Source organism: Berghia stephanieae, chromosome 11 (genome assembly GCF_034508935.2).
Source record: "Berghia stephanieae isolate SIO BIC M18660-M18661 chromosome 11, UCSD_Bste_1.3, whole genome shotgun sequence".
Taxonomy (NCBI): Eukaryota; Metazoa; Mollusca; class Gastropoda; order Nudibranchia; family Aeolidiidae; genus Berghia; species Berghia stephanieae.
This window is the reverse complement of record NC_088370.1, coordinates 42,554,522-42,570,995: the sequence shown is the minus strand read 5'-3', so window position 1 is coordinate 42,570,995 and position 16,474 is coordinate 42,554,522. Positions and strand designations below refer to the sequence as shown.

The 16,474-nt window shown below is 36.5% G+C and overlaps 2 protein-coding genes across 2 annotated transcripts; both read right to left on the bottom strand.

Moving 5' to 3' along the window:
* Window positions 1-804: 804 nt before the first annotated feature.
* On the bottom strand, window positions 805-4,785 carry LOC144956441 (O-acyltransferase like protein-like). Its single transcript, XM_078886940.1, has 2 exons — window positions 2,431-4,785; window positions 805-930 (listed from the first exon to the last, which is right to left on the bottom strand). Exons 1-2 carry the CDS (start codon window positions 4,783-4,785, stop codon window positions 805-807), a joined length of 2,481 nt encoding a protein of 826 aa, XP_078743066.1.
* A 6,357-nt stretch (window positions 4,786-11,142) lies between these two features.
* On the bottom strand, window positions 11,143-13,473 carry LOC144956439 (O-acyltransferase like protein-like). Its single transcript, XM_078886939.1, has one exon. It carries the CDS (start codon window positions 13,471-13,473, stop codon window positions 11,143-11,145), a length of 2,331 nt encoding a protein of 776 aa, XP_078743065.1.
* Window positions 13,474-16,474: the final 3,001 nt, after the last annotated feature.

Sequence of the window (16,474 nt, the reverse complement as noted above, 5' to 3'; positions counted from 1 at the left end):
ATAATTGAATTAAGCATTTTAGACTGTGTAATAAATTAAACTCACTCTTTTCAATATATCAATTGGATTTTTCTCAAATAAAAAAAAACTTGGCATGAAAGTAAAAAGGAAACCCACATTTCCTTTTTAAAAATAGATATAGATCTGAGCTAGAGATTTTCTTTGTGATTTTGGAGTATTTAAATCCATCGGCTTAATATTCTTCATAATTTACGTTGCAAATATACAATTAGAGAATTCATACACTGTACTAGCAAGAAGATGAGTGATTGTGTTGCATAAAGACTTTTTAAAAATCGTGAAAATATAAGGGCCAAGCAGAAACCTTGTGGGACGACAAATTGTTTTAGTAGCTTTGTTGGTGATTACAAGGAGTCAATAATAAAAACGCGCTGAAATATGTTCTAGAAATATGTCTCTGGTTTCCAAACGACTTTACATTTGGATTAAAAGTATTGTGTAGTTTTGAACGCGACACAGGAGTAGGAATCCAGTATCGCCTTTGTAAAATACGCCGACAATAACGTTGTAGAAATACGAAAATAGTCTCTATATTCTGTGTGATTCCTTATAGTTGAATGGGAGTGTGCAAAATTCATATTTAATTCATGTATTTGTTCTACGTTTGACGATTAATCATAGAATATGTTTAAAACAAAATTAAGGTTGGAAACTGGCTTGCAGCGTTTAACAGTAGTGTAGCCAAATGACTTTAGTGTAAGCATAAATTTTCTGTTTGATAATTATATGTCAATGCAACCACACCTAAGTCGTAACCGCAATGAGACATAGGCGCCATCTATATCACCAAGACCTTGGTACGGTGCAGGACCGTGAATTGTTGTTACTCATAGAGGAAGTAATCCACTGGATGTTATCTGAGTATCGTTGAATCCACGGGATTAACATCTCAGCTAATTTCCCGTGAAACTGTAATAGGGATGAATGAAATAAAAGGTTGATGTTATTTTGGAAGTCTGGCAATTCAATGTCTTCGGAGGAAGGGCCCATTGTTGTTTTTGTGATTTTTCATGAGTTCAGAGCCGGGAATTGAGTGAAATTTCAGTCCCCAGTATTATCAACCATTAGTCTTGGCCATTTGCGTTTTGGACCGAGGAGGAGAGAGGACAAAAAGTTGTTCTTTGTTAAAATACTCGTAAAATAATCATCTCTATTTCCTTTATCACACGCTTGTCGAGCTCTCAGTTCACAAAAAGGACGTCGATTTGTTCTAACACGTGTAGTATTGTGTTGGCTCTGGTGGGGATGGCTTATATATAGCGCATTGTGGTTATGCAAAAAGTTATGTTTAATTGAATTAAAATATTTAAAGTTGTGGTTTCTTGATTTAAAGTATTATATTTTGAGTTTACATATTTCCCTGTTTCATATTTCTAAATAATTCATGGTAGTTGTGTGCATTGTTAATGGTTATCGGTTAAAGTGATTTAATTGTTTTGGTGTGTTTATGTATTATTATATTTTCTTTCTATAACAATATAGTGAGCCAACAGGCCTTGGGAAAGGAACTCCTTTGTCATAACGGGCGTCAGGCAAGAGATTCCCCGTAATAACTGAACTTACTCAAAGTGTTCCCCATAATATAATAAACCCTATTGAATGTATTTGAATTACGAGAAGTTATTTCAACAAAACATGTGTGGCTATGTGGTTTCAGCTTTAGATAGTTATTGACTGTGAAAGGCAAACTTAAATGAATATCAATTTTGAAGAGTCAGACCAGATATATATGAAAGAGGTTTCGGTGCTAATCAGTGAGTGGACGTCAGCATGAACCTTAAACATCACTAGTTTCATATTGTTAAGGTAAGGGCACCCTGTTAAGCTAGACATTTTTTTTTCTTTTTAAATTTTCATTATTATTGTGTACTGTGTCGGAGTCCCGCCCATTTAAGGTCGAAACGGAGAGCGCAGTTTCGTGGACTGTACTAACCTCTGCGATAGTCACCCACTGTGTGACAAGTAGTATTAGTAGAAGTAGTAGTAGTGGTGGTAGTGGTAGTAGAAGAATTAACAGTAGTAGTAGTAGTAGTAGTAGAAGTAGTAGTAGTAGTAGTAGTAGTAGTAGTAGTAGTAGTATAGTAGTAGAAGCAGTAGTAGTAGTAGTAAGAGTAGTAGTAGTAGTAGTAGTAGTAGTAGTAGTAGTAGTAGTAGTAGTAGTAGTAGTAGTAGTAGTAGTAGTAGTAGTAGTAGTAGTAGTAGTAGTGGTAGTAGAAGTAGTAGAAGTAGTAGAGGTGGTAGTAGTGGTAGTAGTAGTTATTGTTGTTGTTCTTGTTGTAATAGTAGATTTAGTAGAAGTAGTGGTATTAGTGGCAGATTGGTGAAGCAATTATAGTAACAATAATTTTATCCAATTCCCATACAGGAATTAGCATTTCTTTATTCGTCTTCGCTCTTTCTAGAAAATACTTTTTCTAGTCTTAGAAAAGGACTTTCAAAAAGGAGTATAAAGACAAAAGCCACAATGTTTGATAAAACCAGAAGACCCACAAAGTAAACAATCACTGTTGCGTCGTTCATATAAAAGGGCTGGCCAATGTTCTGTAAGAATATCCATATAATGTACGGGTGAACTAAATAGGTAAGATAGGTTAAACGGCTCAAGACTGTAAATGGTTTCCATGACAAGAAAGCGTTGACTGGTCCTCCATAGCCACAGTCACAAGCAATCACGATCCAGCAGATAACTACACCCCAAACACTTCGTGCTACAGAATTGTAAAGAGCTCGTATCTCAGTGCTGCTTTTTCGTTTACCAGATGCGTCGCCATAAACACCATATATAATAGCTAAACCTGTCAGTGTCGATAATACCCAGCCAAGAACGACTATCCCTCTTTTTAGTTTTATAGAATTATGTCTGATTTTACTTAGAAGAAACCCAGCTAAAATACCAATGACGTAAGGCCCAATTCGATTCCAGGGTTTTGAATAGTAATCATTCATCCAATGATCCGAGTCTTCTTCTGTGTTGTCTTTTGCAAAGCCGAGATTAACCCAGTCATTCGTAGATGATAGCACACCTGTGATTATCCAAGATCCAAGAAGAAACGCACTACAACACATGAGACCAACAATAGGACTTACAAAGAGAGGTATTATCATCAAAGGTCCTAAGACATAAAATTGCATATCATTAGCCATATACCAAGAATGCAACATACAAGTTTCGGAAATACGATCCATATTATTTATGTACAGCAGATTTTGCCACCATTTATCCTCACAATCATCATGGTCAAATGGTTGCCTGTTAGTCCGCATAGAACCACTCACAAAGTACTGTAAAAGCCCCTGTGAGATTATAAGAACCGCCATATATGGCGGGGTCAACCTCCAAAATCGATGGAAGAAGTACTTAAGCCAATTTACTTTCCAGCTACTTTTGCTTTCCAATTGCTTAAGAACCAAATATGAATTCAAAAAACCACTTACAGCAAAGAATGTGTCTACAGCAAAAAATGCATTCACTACGGAGTCAAAGCTCAACCTGTCCAGAAACTTTGGGACAACTGTCGCTGTATTCTTTGAAGAAGTTGTTCCAGACATAATATAGACATGGCCTTGAATGACCCAAGCCATGCTCAAATAACGAATTCCACGAAGAGCTGCAAATGAGCCATGACCTTGTGATGTGGAAAGTAACCTCTGTCCGTTGCTGTAAGCAGAAAAAGCAGTCAGGATGTTCGTAAGTATGGGCGTAATCTGATGTGCATTTTCCACTGAGTTTTGCAATGGTGTGATTGTGTTATAATTTTTAGATTTTGTATTGCTATCTAATGTAGAAGATTCGTGGGAATTAGAACTGTTATTTAGATTACCGAACCCGTTTTGTGATGGATCATTCAAGTTTTGTAAATAAATTAGGTCATATGCAGTTCCCAGAATCACCAAGCTTCCAACAATTGATATAAGGATAATGGCTAAAATTGTAAATGCAGTAACTTTGGTTTTATTATCCCTGCATTCCACAGATATTAAAGTCATATTGCTATCTGCCCCATATTCATTCAGAATTAGAGAAGAACGTGTGGTCAGTTCCGAAGTAGAACACGAATCTGGAGCACACACTCCAATCGTTAGTAGAGCTTGGGGATTGTAGACTAACGAAAACGTGAAGACACAGTATTGCCCTCTGAACCCAGAGTTTTTCTCAGGTTTTCGATTACGTGAATTAACTCGCTGTGGAGGAGCTGAAGAGCCTTCACATTGTTCCAAATTTCCCACAAAAGTCAACCATCCAAGGGATACTGATGGGCCGGGCTTCCCTGCTGCATCGATGAAAGGAACTGTCCACTTCTGCTTAGTGAGAGCGCTGTCAACTAATCTAGCCGTGTCGTTTACACACTTTGATGGATTTGGAATTTCATCATAAGAATCTTTAAGATATGATCTTAGCCAGTAGATGGCGTTGGATGTGAGAGATAAAACGGCTTCAAGATTCTCGACATCAACAGAAGAATGCTGAGTTGTATCTGAAGTTCCTAAATTTTGGTTGATCATTTCTCCTCCAGGGAAGGAACCGGTATTCACTTTTGCCAACCCAGAGCTTGGAGTAAATCCCTCAGCATTAAGGTTGTTTGCATCTTCGATTACATCGTCTTCAAAATCGTCTCCTGCCAAGTTTTCAAATATCCGGTCACTGTCAATAGTAGTGGAATTCTTCTCCTCGTTTGTTTCTTGAGACCAAGCACTACGAAAATTCACAGACAAAGTTAAAAATCCCAGAAGAATAAATGTTAATTTTAACATGCTGGTCGCCATACTGAAAACGAAATATTATTTTTCATCCACCGTTACTGAATGATATCAACAGAATGCTCAACATTGGTAGGACGTAAGCTTTTATCAATTATACTTTTTCGGTTGACCGGACAAGCTGCATATATGCTAATTGTTTATAGATATACGAATAGGCTTGATTAAATTCTAATGAATTATTATCATGATATCATATCATGTGCGGCTATGTGGTCTTATGGTATGATGCCCGATTTCGGATCGGAAGGTCCTGGGTTCGAGCTTCGCTCGACTCATAGTTGAGTCCTGGTTGAAGGCTCTTTCCTCACATTTTATCACCGTATTCAGGTGTAAAATGAGTACCTGGCGTCAATAGTGTTGTCTCCTTCCAAAAACAAATTATAATATCATCTTACAGTTCAGTGGATATTGCTCTACATAAAATCTCATTTAGAGGCATTTAAATATCAATTGATGACATAACAAACTTGTATAGGGAATGCTATTAGCGGAAGAGTAGCGTCCCTTGATTGGACGTCACCGGAGGAAAAGTTATTAGAGAGAGAACGTCATGTTGGTTATGCGCATGCGTCTCTCGTCCTCGCTTCCGGTGAAAGCGGCATGAGCCACTTCACCGAAAGCGAGGACGAGAGAGACGCATGCGCAAAACCATTTTGACGTTCTCTCTGTAGGGTGACGTCCAATCAAGGGACGCTACTCTTCCGCTAATCTCATTCCCAATAAATTACATCTTCTCCGCAGTAACACTCACAATTTTGTGTAGGACATGATGTGTGTCTAAGATAGAAAACAAAAAAGGACGGTAATCCCGAGTGAATCCGACGAATCAGCGTTTTTATATCTAGTTTTGTCTCAAAGAAGAAGAAGAAGAAGAAGAAGAAGAAGAAGAAGAAGAAGAAGAAGAAGAAGAAGAAGAAGAAGAAGAAGAAGAAGACGACGAAGAAGAAGAAGAACTTACCTAGCTTTTTATTTACAGCCCAAGATTTTTCTCTACCAAAGAGGACGTACGAAATATTTAGTCATCTATCTGTTTTTTTACTAATGCATTTATCGGTTATTGTTTATTGTTGTTGGCTGACGAAAGGTTTTGCGTCGAAAATGTTTTCCGTGTTTGGTATTTTGTTCTTTTTTAAAGCTCTTATATTCATTTTTATTTTTTTTTATTTTTTAAATGAAATTCATCCCTATTATTTTCAAGTGTCGACTTTAGATCTGACGGAACGGTCTTTTCTATAGACTAGCTAGCTTCCTATTCAAGCAATAATTGTTATTGCTTATTTTATGCTAGAAAATAGCGGGATCAACTCAGGCTCAACGATTTAATCTAATTGATCTGAAGGACTACTTATTTTTAATTGCTAAGTGTAAATTCATATACAAGGTGAAGGAAAAAATTCGAGTAAAGCGCATCACATATGGACACGAGGTTACAGCTTTTGTGATAGTTGAATGACCACGCGTATAAGTCAATTGTCATTTTTATTGCAGAATTGTTTTATATTAAAATACCTAGGGAAGTAATGTCGTGAAGTCACATGTTCAACTTTTCTGGTTCAAAATCCTTGGAATAGCGTCCCTCGGATGGATGTCTAATAAAGCATAGGTTACGTATTGCATCATTAGGTGGCATCGGTAATTATTTTAGTACCATGATGTATGGCAAATTATAGGATTACGGGACGTAAAAGAGCGAGGGCTGCTGATCTCTTTTTGACGGCCAGAATATATTTAGACTAGAAAATAAGATGGTATCACTCTGACCTGAAAATCGTTCATACACAAGGTATGAATTTAGTCTTCCGGGATAGTGGTTTTACACTTTCAATCGGATTTTGAGATCATACTTTTGTCTCCTATTAAAATCCTTGTCTTGAGTGAGTTCTGTCAAATATTTGTATAACATCTTATGATAAATATATTAAATTTTCTTAACTGAAGTGGAAGTAACCACTACGGAAAAAATCATACTTTGTCATATAATCAATGTTATTCAGCACTTGGGCAAGTTTGTGTATACGTGTATAAGATCGACTCTTTATCTGTACTCAAGTCAAGACAGATATGTTTTTCTCCAATATATCTTCATTTACCATGTTGTTATAAAATATAGTATGTATGTATTTGGATTTTTAGACTTTGAGCGTTTTTCAATAATGTTGACTCTCTCTTGACAAGAGGACACCAAATTCAGTTTCCATATTATCTTGTTGGTCTCACTACCGATTTACATATCAAGTGAAACGAACAATTAATTTCACTCACGTATTCAGAACTTCTAAAGCTAATGCCAATTGTCTTGATAGCTTTGTTAATTATTGTATTATTGGTTGTCCAAATAGAAAGCGAGGTCAAAGGTCACTTCAACCATTTTTCTTCTTTTGTTTTTTACAAGTGGAAAGTTTTTGTTTCATTTGCAACAAGAAATATGTAAGAGATTTGTTTTACCAACATGTAAAACTTTACATATTCATTTATTACATTGACATTCTGTTAAACGTTTATAGTCGTGTGACTGTGTGGCCTTTTGGTCTGACACTCGCGTTTGATTCCGAAGTATCTCTGTTCGAGTCTCGCTCTGAGCAGCGAATAGTTGAGTAATTTGAAAAGGCTCTTTACTCACATTTTCTAATCGTACTCAGGTGTAAAGAATCAACAGGGTTGTAACTGTCGGAAATAATTGTTTTATTTATTTATTATTTTTTTTTTTTTTTTGATAAACAGGCGTCATGACCCGTATTACATGTTAAGTGTTGCTGTTGGCTAGGGCCGCCAAGTAAAGCGCTTTCAAAACATTCAATAAATATTGCCCTTTATAAAAGCATACGTTTTTTAATCTGTTGCCTCATGCACCTCATCTACATTTTAAACACCCCGAACATAATTGGACGAAAGAATGAAATAAGATGAGCGAATGACGTTTATCATTGTTCTTTTATTTATCCCATTGCCCAAAACATCAATAAGTAAAATATATATAAAGGAATACAAATATGAACACAAATCCAAAATTATACTCTTTCTGTTTTTTATATTATGTAATAATAAAAGTGCAAACTCCCCTCTCTCTCTTTCTCTCTCTCTCTCTCTCTCTCTCCCTCACTCTTTCTCTCTCTTACACACACACACACACACACACACACACACCTCTAATTCTCCATATTATACAGGAATAAAAAATATATTCTTTCTGTTTTTTATATTATTAGTTTAATAATAAAAGTGTAAACTTCTCTCACTCTCTCTCTCTCTCTCTCTGTCTCTCTCTCTCTCTCTCTCTTTCTCTCTCTCACACACACACAAACGCTCTCTCTCTCTATCTCTCTCTCTTTCTTTCTTTCTTTCTTTCTTTCTGCCCTTTCTCTGTATCAATATATATATATATATATATATATATATATATATATATATATATATATATATATATATATATATATACTTACTTAGGCCGCCCATTGGGGCGCCCAATATGAGCCACTAGGTTTCGCCATTATGTCCTGTCCTCCATAAGCGTACGCAACTCCCGGGTGTTGTCCATTCCTGTGTCATTTAGCAGACAGTCAATGTAAGTTTCATCTTGCTGCCTCTGCTTCTGGTTCTCTCAGGTGGTTCCCATAGCACAAGAATGCTTGCAATCTCCTCCTTGTGTCTCCAGCAGTCCCCCGCAAGTCACAGTCTTCTCTTTTGTATCTTCGAGGTCACTAGGGGGAGGTCACTGTAGAGCTCTTCATTTGATTTGTGCTGTTTCCAGCTTACATTGAAGGCCATCCGCAGCATACGTGTGTAGCAGCCGTCCCGTTGCTTCTCAGGGGCTTTAGTTAGAGTCCATGTCGCTGCTCCATATAGAACCACTGACTCTATCGTTGCCAGGAACAGTCTCTTCTTTATTTCCCTCTGTAGGTTTGAACTCCAGATTTTCCTGAGTTTGTGACAGACACTCCAAGCCAATGCTTTTCTGATAGAGATATCAGAGGAACTGCTTTTGGTCCAACCTCCTAGGTACTTGAAGTTGTCAACTTCCTTCAGCCATTCTCCATTCTTTGCCTGTATGCTAATTGGCCTTTCTTGGTTGTAGGTTTAGAAAACTGTCTTCTTAGCATTACAGCACAGTCCTACTCGTTCAACGGTGTCAAAATAAATCACGACTGCATCCGGGATTGATCTGGGTCCCATGACATGTGAAGCGAGTGCTCTACCAAGTCTATATACTGTGACTTTGATAAGTAAATCAAAATGAAGATCCACTTAATGAGACCTTTTTGCTGACAAAGCGCATTTGCGTTACAGTGCAAACAATTCCTTCCAATACTGATAAATCAAAATGACTATGACACTTAACGTTTCAAAGGCTTTCAAACCTGAGACCAACTTCATAAATTTCACTAGGCCCATTTTCAACACCATATGTTCGAGATTTGTGTAGCTGACACCTCACACCCACGTCATAAAATCAGTCTGTTTCACTGGGGCAGTTTTCAACAGAATTAATAAATAAAGCAATAATTGCGTTGCGTTCTTACTGCTCTATTTCTTTTTTAAACCATAAGACAGTTTAATGTGCACACTAAGAGTGTTATAAACAATGTCACAATTTAAGGTATGCACTAAGAGTTAGTTGAAAAACAATCGGACAATTTAAGATGTGAACCGAGAGTTATTTGTATAAGCTATTTGACAAGTTAAGGAGGGCAATGAGAGTTACATTAACCAGAGGACAATCCAAGATTGTATAAATCATGGTGCAATTTAATGAGAGCACTAAGAATTGCCTAAGCCATGGTAGAATTTAAGGTGTCCAATAAGAGTTACAGAAACCAATTATATAATTTAATGTGCTCACTAAGAGTTACAGAAACCAATTGTACAATTTAAGGTGTCCAAAAAGAATTCATAACGCGTGATCCAATCTAAGTTGTGCACTAAGAAATGTGTAAACCATGAGACAATTTAAAACTATGAAAGACTCCAATAAAGAATTTAATAAATATATAAGGTACACTGGAAAAAAACTTAAACTTATGGATAAATAAAAGTATTAGCGTAATGGCAAAATGCAGGAATAAGTTGAATCAGAAAATAATTTAGAGTTTACATAATCAGCATAGGTGAATTAAGATTTTTACTATGTGTAATTAAAAAAAAACCCTCAATTTTGTCAATATAGAAATTGGATTTGTTTAAAAACGTGACTTGAAAGAAAAAATATAACCGACATTTCCATTTAAGAAATAGATAAATTTGAGCTAGAAATTGTCTTAGTGATGTACGAGTATTTTCAATCCACCTGCATAAGATTCTATATATGATTTTACGTTGCAAATATACAATTAGAGAATCATTACATTGTACAAACCAACGTTGACTGAGACAGAAGGCGGAGATGGTGTTGCATAAAGGCTTTCTGTAAATCGTGAAAATATAAGGGCTAAGCACAAAACCCTGTGGGACGACAAATTGTTTTAGTAGCTTTGCTGGTGAATAAAAGGAGTCAATTATGAAAACGCGCTGAAATATGTCTTGTAAATGGCAAGAAAACTATTCTAGAAATATGTGTCTGATTTCCAAATGACTCTGCATTTGGTTTAAAAGTATTTTGTAGTGTCGAAAGCGGCACAGGAGTAGGATTCAATTATCGCCTTTGTCAAATGCGTCGACAATAAGATTGTAGAAATACAAAAAGAGTGTCTACGTGCTCTATCATTCCTTATAGGTATGGTGAATGGGAGTGTGTAAATATTTTAATTCATGTATTTGGTTTACGTTTGACGATGACTCTTAGAATCCATTTAAAACTAAATAAGGGCTCGAATCTGGCCTTCAACATTTCAATAGAAGTATTAGTAGAAGTAGTTGTAGTGGTAGTGGCAGTAGTAGGAGCAGCAGCAGCAGCAGCAGTAGTAGCAGTAGTAGTAGTAGTAGTAGTAGTAGTAGTAGTAGTAGTAGTAGTAGTAGTAGTAGTAGTAATTGTAGCAGCAGCAGCAGCAGCAGTAGTAGTAGTAGTAGTAGTAGTAGTAGTAGTAGTAGTAGTAGTAGTAGTAGTAGTAGTAGTAGTAGTAGTAATAGTAGTAGTAGTAGTAGTAGTAGTTGTTGTAGTAGTAGTAGTAGTAGTAGTAGTAGTAGTAGTAGTAGTAGTAGGGCAGCAGCAGTAGTAGTAGGTAGTAGTAGTAGTAGTAGTAGTAGTAGTAGTAGTAGTAGTAGTAGTAGTAGTTGTAGTAGTAGTAGTAGTAGTAGTAGTAGTAGTAGTAGTAGTAGTAGTAGTAGTAGTAGTAGTAGTAGTAGTAGTAGTAGTAGTAGTGGCAGGTTGGTGCAGCATCTGAAGTAACGACAAGTTTATCAGGTTCATACACGGGAGTTAGCAATTCTTTATTTGTCTTCTTTCTTTCTAGAAAATACTTTTTCTAATCGTTCGATAGGAATTTCGAAGAGGAGTATAAAGACAAAAGCCACAATGTTTGATAAAACCAGAAGACCCACATAGTTAACAATCACTGTTGTGTCGTTCATATAAAAAGGCTGGCCAATGTTCTGAAAGAATATCCATATAATGTACGGGTGAACTAAATAGGTAAGATAGCTTGAACGGCTCAAGACTGTAAATGGTTTCCATGATAAGAAGGCGTTGACTGGTCCTCCATAGCCACAGTCACAAGCAATCACGATCCAGCAGATTACTACACCCCAAACACTTCGTGCTACAGAATTGTAAAGAGCTCGTATCTCGTTGCTGCTTTTTCGTTTACCAGATGTGTCGCCATAAACACCATATATGATAGCTAAACCTGTCAGTGTCGATAATACCCAGCCAAGAACGACTATCCATCTTCTTAGTTTCAGAGAATTATGTCTGATTTTACTTAGAAGAAACCCAGCTAAAATACCAATGACGTACGGACCAATTCGATTCCAGGGTTTTGGATAGTAATCATTGAACCAATCATCCGAGTCTTTGTCTGTGTTGTCTTTTGCAATAGCGAGATTAACCCAGTCGTTTGAAGATGATAGCACACCTGTAATTATCCAAGATCCAAGAAGAAACGCACTACAACACATGAGACCAACAATAGGACTGACAAAGAGAGGTATTGTCATCAAAGGTGCTAAGACATGAAATTGCATAACATTAGCCATATACCAAGAGTGCCCCATACATGCTTCCAAACTAGTATCCATATTATTTATGTACAGCAGATTTTTCCACCATTTATGCTCACAATAATCAAGGTCAATTGGTTGCCTGTTAGTCCGCATAGGACCACTTACAAAGTACTGTAAAAGCCCCTGTGAGATTATAAGAACCGCCATATATGGTGGGGTCAACTTCCAAAATCGATGGTAGAAGTACTTAAGCCAATTTATTTTCCAGCTACTTTTGTTTTCCATTTGCTTAAGAATCAAATATGAATTCAAAAAACCACTAACTGCAAAGAATGTGTCTACAGAAATTAATGCATTCACTACGGAGTCAAAGCTCAGTCTATCCAGTAACATTGGGACAACAGTCGCTTTATTCTTTGAAAAATTTATTCCAATCATATAGATATGGATTTGAATGACCCAAGCAATGCTCAAATAACGGATTCCGTTTAGAGCTGCAAATGAGCCATGACCTTGTGATGTGGAAAGTAACCTCTGTCCGTTGCTGTAAGCAGAAAAAGCAGTCAGGATGTTCGTAAGTATGGGCGTAATCTGATGTGCATTTTCCACTGAGTTTTGCGATGGTGTGATCGTGTCGTAATTTTTAGATTTTGTATTGCAATCTAATGTAGAAGATTCGTGGGAATTAGAACTGTTATTTAGATTACCGAACCCGTTTTGTGATGGATCATTCAAGTTTTGTAAATAAATTAGGTCATATGCAGTTCCTAGAATCACCAAGCTACCAACAATTGATATAAGAATGATGGCTAAGATTGTAAATGTCGTAACTTTAGTTTTATTATCTCTGCATTCCACATATAATAAAGTCATATTGCTCTTTGCCCCGTATTTTTGAAGAATTAGAGAAGAATGTGTGGTCAGTTCCGAAGTAGAACACGAATCTGGAGCACACACTCCAATCGTTAGTAGAGCTTGGGGATTGGCGACTAACGAAAACGTGAAGACACAGTATTGCCCTCTGAACCCAGAGTTTTCTTTGGGTTTTCGATTACGTGAATTAACTTGCTGTGGAGGAGCTGAAGCGCCTTCACATTGTTCCAAATTTCCAACAAAAGTCAACCATCCAAGGGATACTGACGGGCCGGGCTTCCCTGCTGCATCGATGAAAGGAACTGTCCACTTCTGCTTGGTGAGAGCGCTGTCAACTAATCTAGCCGTGTCGTTTACACACTTTGATGGATTTGGAATTTCATCATAAGACTCTTTAAGATATGATCTTAGCCAGTGCATGGCGTTGGATGTGAGAGATAAAACGGCTTCAAGATTATCAACATCAACAGAAGGATCCTGAGTTGTATCTGAAGTTGCTAAATTTTGGTTGATCATTTCTCCTTCAGGAGAGGAATCGGTATTCAAGTTTTCGTTTTCATTATCATCAAAATCGTCTCCTGTCAAGTCTTCCAAAATTCGGTCACTGTCAATAGTACGAGAATTCTTCTCAACATTCGCTTCTTGAGACCAAGCACTACGAAAATTCACAGACAAAGCTAAGAACCCCAAAAGTATAAATGTTAATTTTAACACGATGGTCGCCATTGTGAATCCGAAATATTACTATTTTTCATCCATCACCACTGCATGAATATCAACAGTATGTTTAACATTGGTAGGACGTACGCTTATTTATTTTCAGTTATACTTTTTTCGTTTGACCGGGGAAGCTGTATATGCTAATTGTTTTAATTAAAATTGTTGATTAAATTCTAATGAATTCATATCAAATGCTGACAGACTCGTATTGATTACATTCACCTCGCAATGACACTCATAATTCTATTTATGACAGGATGTGTGTCTCTGATAGAAAAAAAAACAAAGTACGACAATCTAGATTGAATTCGACGAATCAGCGTTTTTTTGTGTCTATTTTTGTTACAAATTCAAGCACCGTTGAGTGTGATCCACGATTGAATAGGAGACATGGATTGAAGCAAACTCATGCTCCGACGTCATTTGACCAAGATCTAATTGAGTTCTTCATTATTGGTTGCGAGGAAAATCATAAGAAAAGTACAAAACAAAACAAAACAAAAACGAAAACAAAAAAGACCCCCAAAATTAAATAAAATAGTCTTTCAGAGGCATTAGGCCCATGGCGATGATCTTAAATGTTGTTGCCATTTTAGCAAACATTCATTATTTTACCATGAACATTATTTTCATCATATTTCTCCTCATCAAGTACGAAATCTTGTATGTAGCACACTCACATATCGACAGATATGTAACTGGATTTACATAGAGCTTCTCAGGCATAACAACAAGTGTTTTTAAGAATTACGAAGAGTAAAGGCCACAATAATTTGCGCAACCTTTTCGCTAATATCAATATTTTTGGTTGTTACAATATTTTATATTCTTCAAAAAGCGCTCATTCAATTACTTAGATATTTTGCAATTCAATCAATAAAGAATAGTTGTAAAAGTAGTAAACATTTGAAAACAATAATAGAAACAATTAAATGGGGGCGTGTTTGTTCGGTTTTTATGATAATTTTTTGTGTGACTTGTCCATATCCTCTGTTTGGGGATTCCAAGACACAAGAATCGTGAAATCTACAATCATTTCTTCCAATCACAAAACGTGATTCATCTTAGAAGAGAACAAAAGACCACGCATGCATGTCCAACGCAGATCGGCACGGGTCCATTGAAGACGGGCCAACGGATGATGTCCTCTAAGAATTGGTCGCATCAATGGACGTCTTGCGATAATGTCATGCTCTCTAGGTCTGCAACGAACAGTATGTTGACTAATTCATGTACCTGGAAACTATTGCGCGGTTCCACTTGCCGTCCTAAAACGATCTCGTAGATGTGGGGTGTGCATAAAACGGTCCCCATCTTGTATTGTTACTTGTGATTTGACATTTTAATCTCGTCCCTTACCTTGTGTATCATTACAAATCGATCCATTAACGAATATACAGTTCTCATTGTGATAGTAAACATTCTTGCGACATTGGTCACAGACTGTCCAGCTTAAAGATGACCAATGAAAAAAAATGTAATATCGCCTATCGGTCATCATGTCTCCTTCTAATCATGTTACGTGTTGCTGTTAGTCAGGGGTCCATTATAATGCGCGTTGAGCACGTTTAGTGGGCATTGCATTGTTCCTGATAAAATCTCAAGGATTATGATATTAAAGAAGTTTACATTCAGCGATAATTCACATTAATACATTAAAAGGGCCCCCTCCCCTTTTTTTTCCAGCGAACACAATTCAAGAATGACGAACACGTAGCATACTCATTGAGTGACCAGTGAGATTTCGTGACAAGTCTCGTCCAACCTTTCTGAGTTGTCGTGCTCTACAATTGGTCGGGTAGGAAAGTAAATAGTAAAGGGTTTTGAGAACATTCAGTGGATATTGCTCTTTATAAAAGCTTGTGTTTTTTTTTTAAGTTGATGCCGAATTTTCCTCATCTACATTTAAACAACCCAAACATAATGGGACGAAAGAATAAAATGAGAATAGCGAATGTCGTTTATCATTTTTAATTAATTAATCCCATTGCCAAAAACATCAGTAAGTAGAATATATACACAGGAATACGCGAGGTTTGTGTAGCCAACACCTGACACACCCACGTCATAATTTCCTTCTGTTTCACTGGGAAGATTTCAACACGACCTGTTCGAGGTTTGTGTAACTAACACCTGACACACCCACGTCATAAAATCAGTCTGTTTCACTGGGAAGATTTCAACACGACCTGTTCGAGGTTTGTGTAACTAACACCTGACACACCCACGTCATAAAATCAGTCTGTTTCACTGGGAAGATTTCAACACGACCTGTTTATTTATTAATTAATAAAACTTTTACTGAGTTGTGTTGTTACTGTTCTATTTGTTGTTTAAACCATAGGGCAGTTTAATGTGTACACTAAGAGTTGTATAAACCATGTCACAATTTAAGGTGTGCACTAAGAGTTATGTGAAAAACCACTGGGCAATTTATGATGGAAACCGAGATTTATTTGTATAAACGATTTGAAAATTTTAGGAGGGCATTATGAGATACATTAGCCATAGGACAATCCAAGATGTGCACTAAGAGTTGCCTAAACCATGGTACAATTAAAGGTGTACAATAAGAGTTACAGAAAATATTTGTACAATTTAAATTGTCCAATAAGAGTTACATACACAATTTGTACAATTTATAGAGTCCAACAAGAATTCATAAGGCGTGATCCAATCTAAGGTATGTACTAAGAATTGTGTGAACTATGAGACAATTTTGAAATATGAAAGACTGCAATAAAGAATTTAATATTTTAAAGGAACACAGGAAACAGACTTAAACTTATGGATAAATAGAAATACTAGCATAATGGCAAAATGCAGGAATATGTTGAATCAGAAGATAATTTAAAGTTTAAATGATCAAATAATTGAATTAAGCATTTTAGTCTGTGTAATAAATTAAACTCACTCTTTTCAATATATCAATTGGATTTTTCTCAAATAAAAAAAAAAACTTGGCATGAAAGTAAAAAGGAAACCCACATTTCCTTTTTAAAAATAG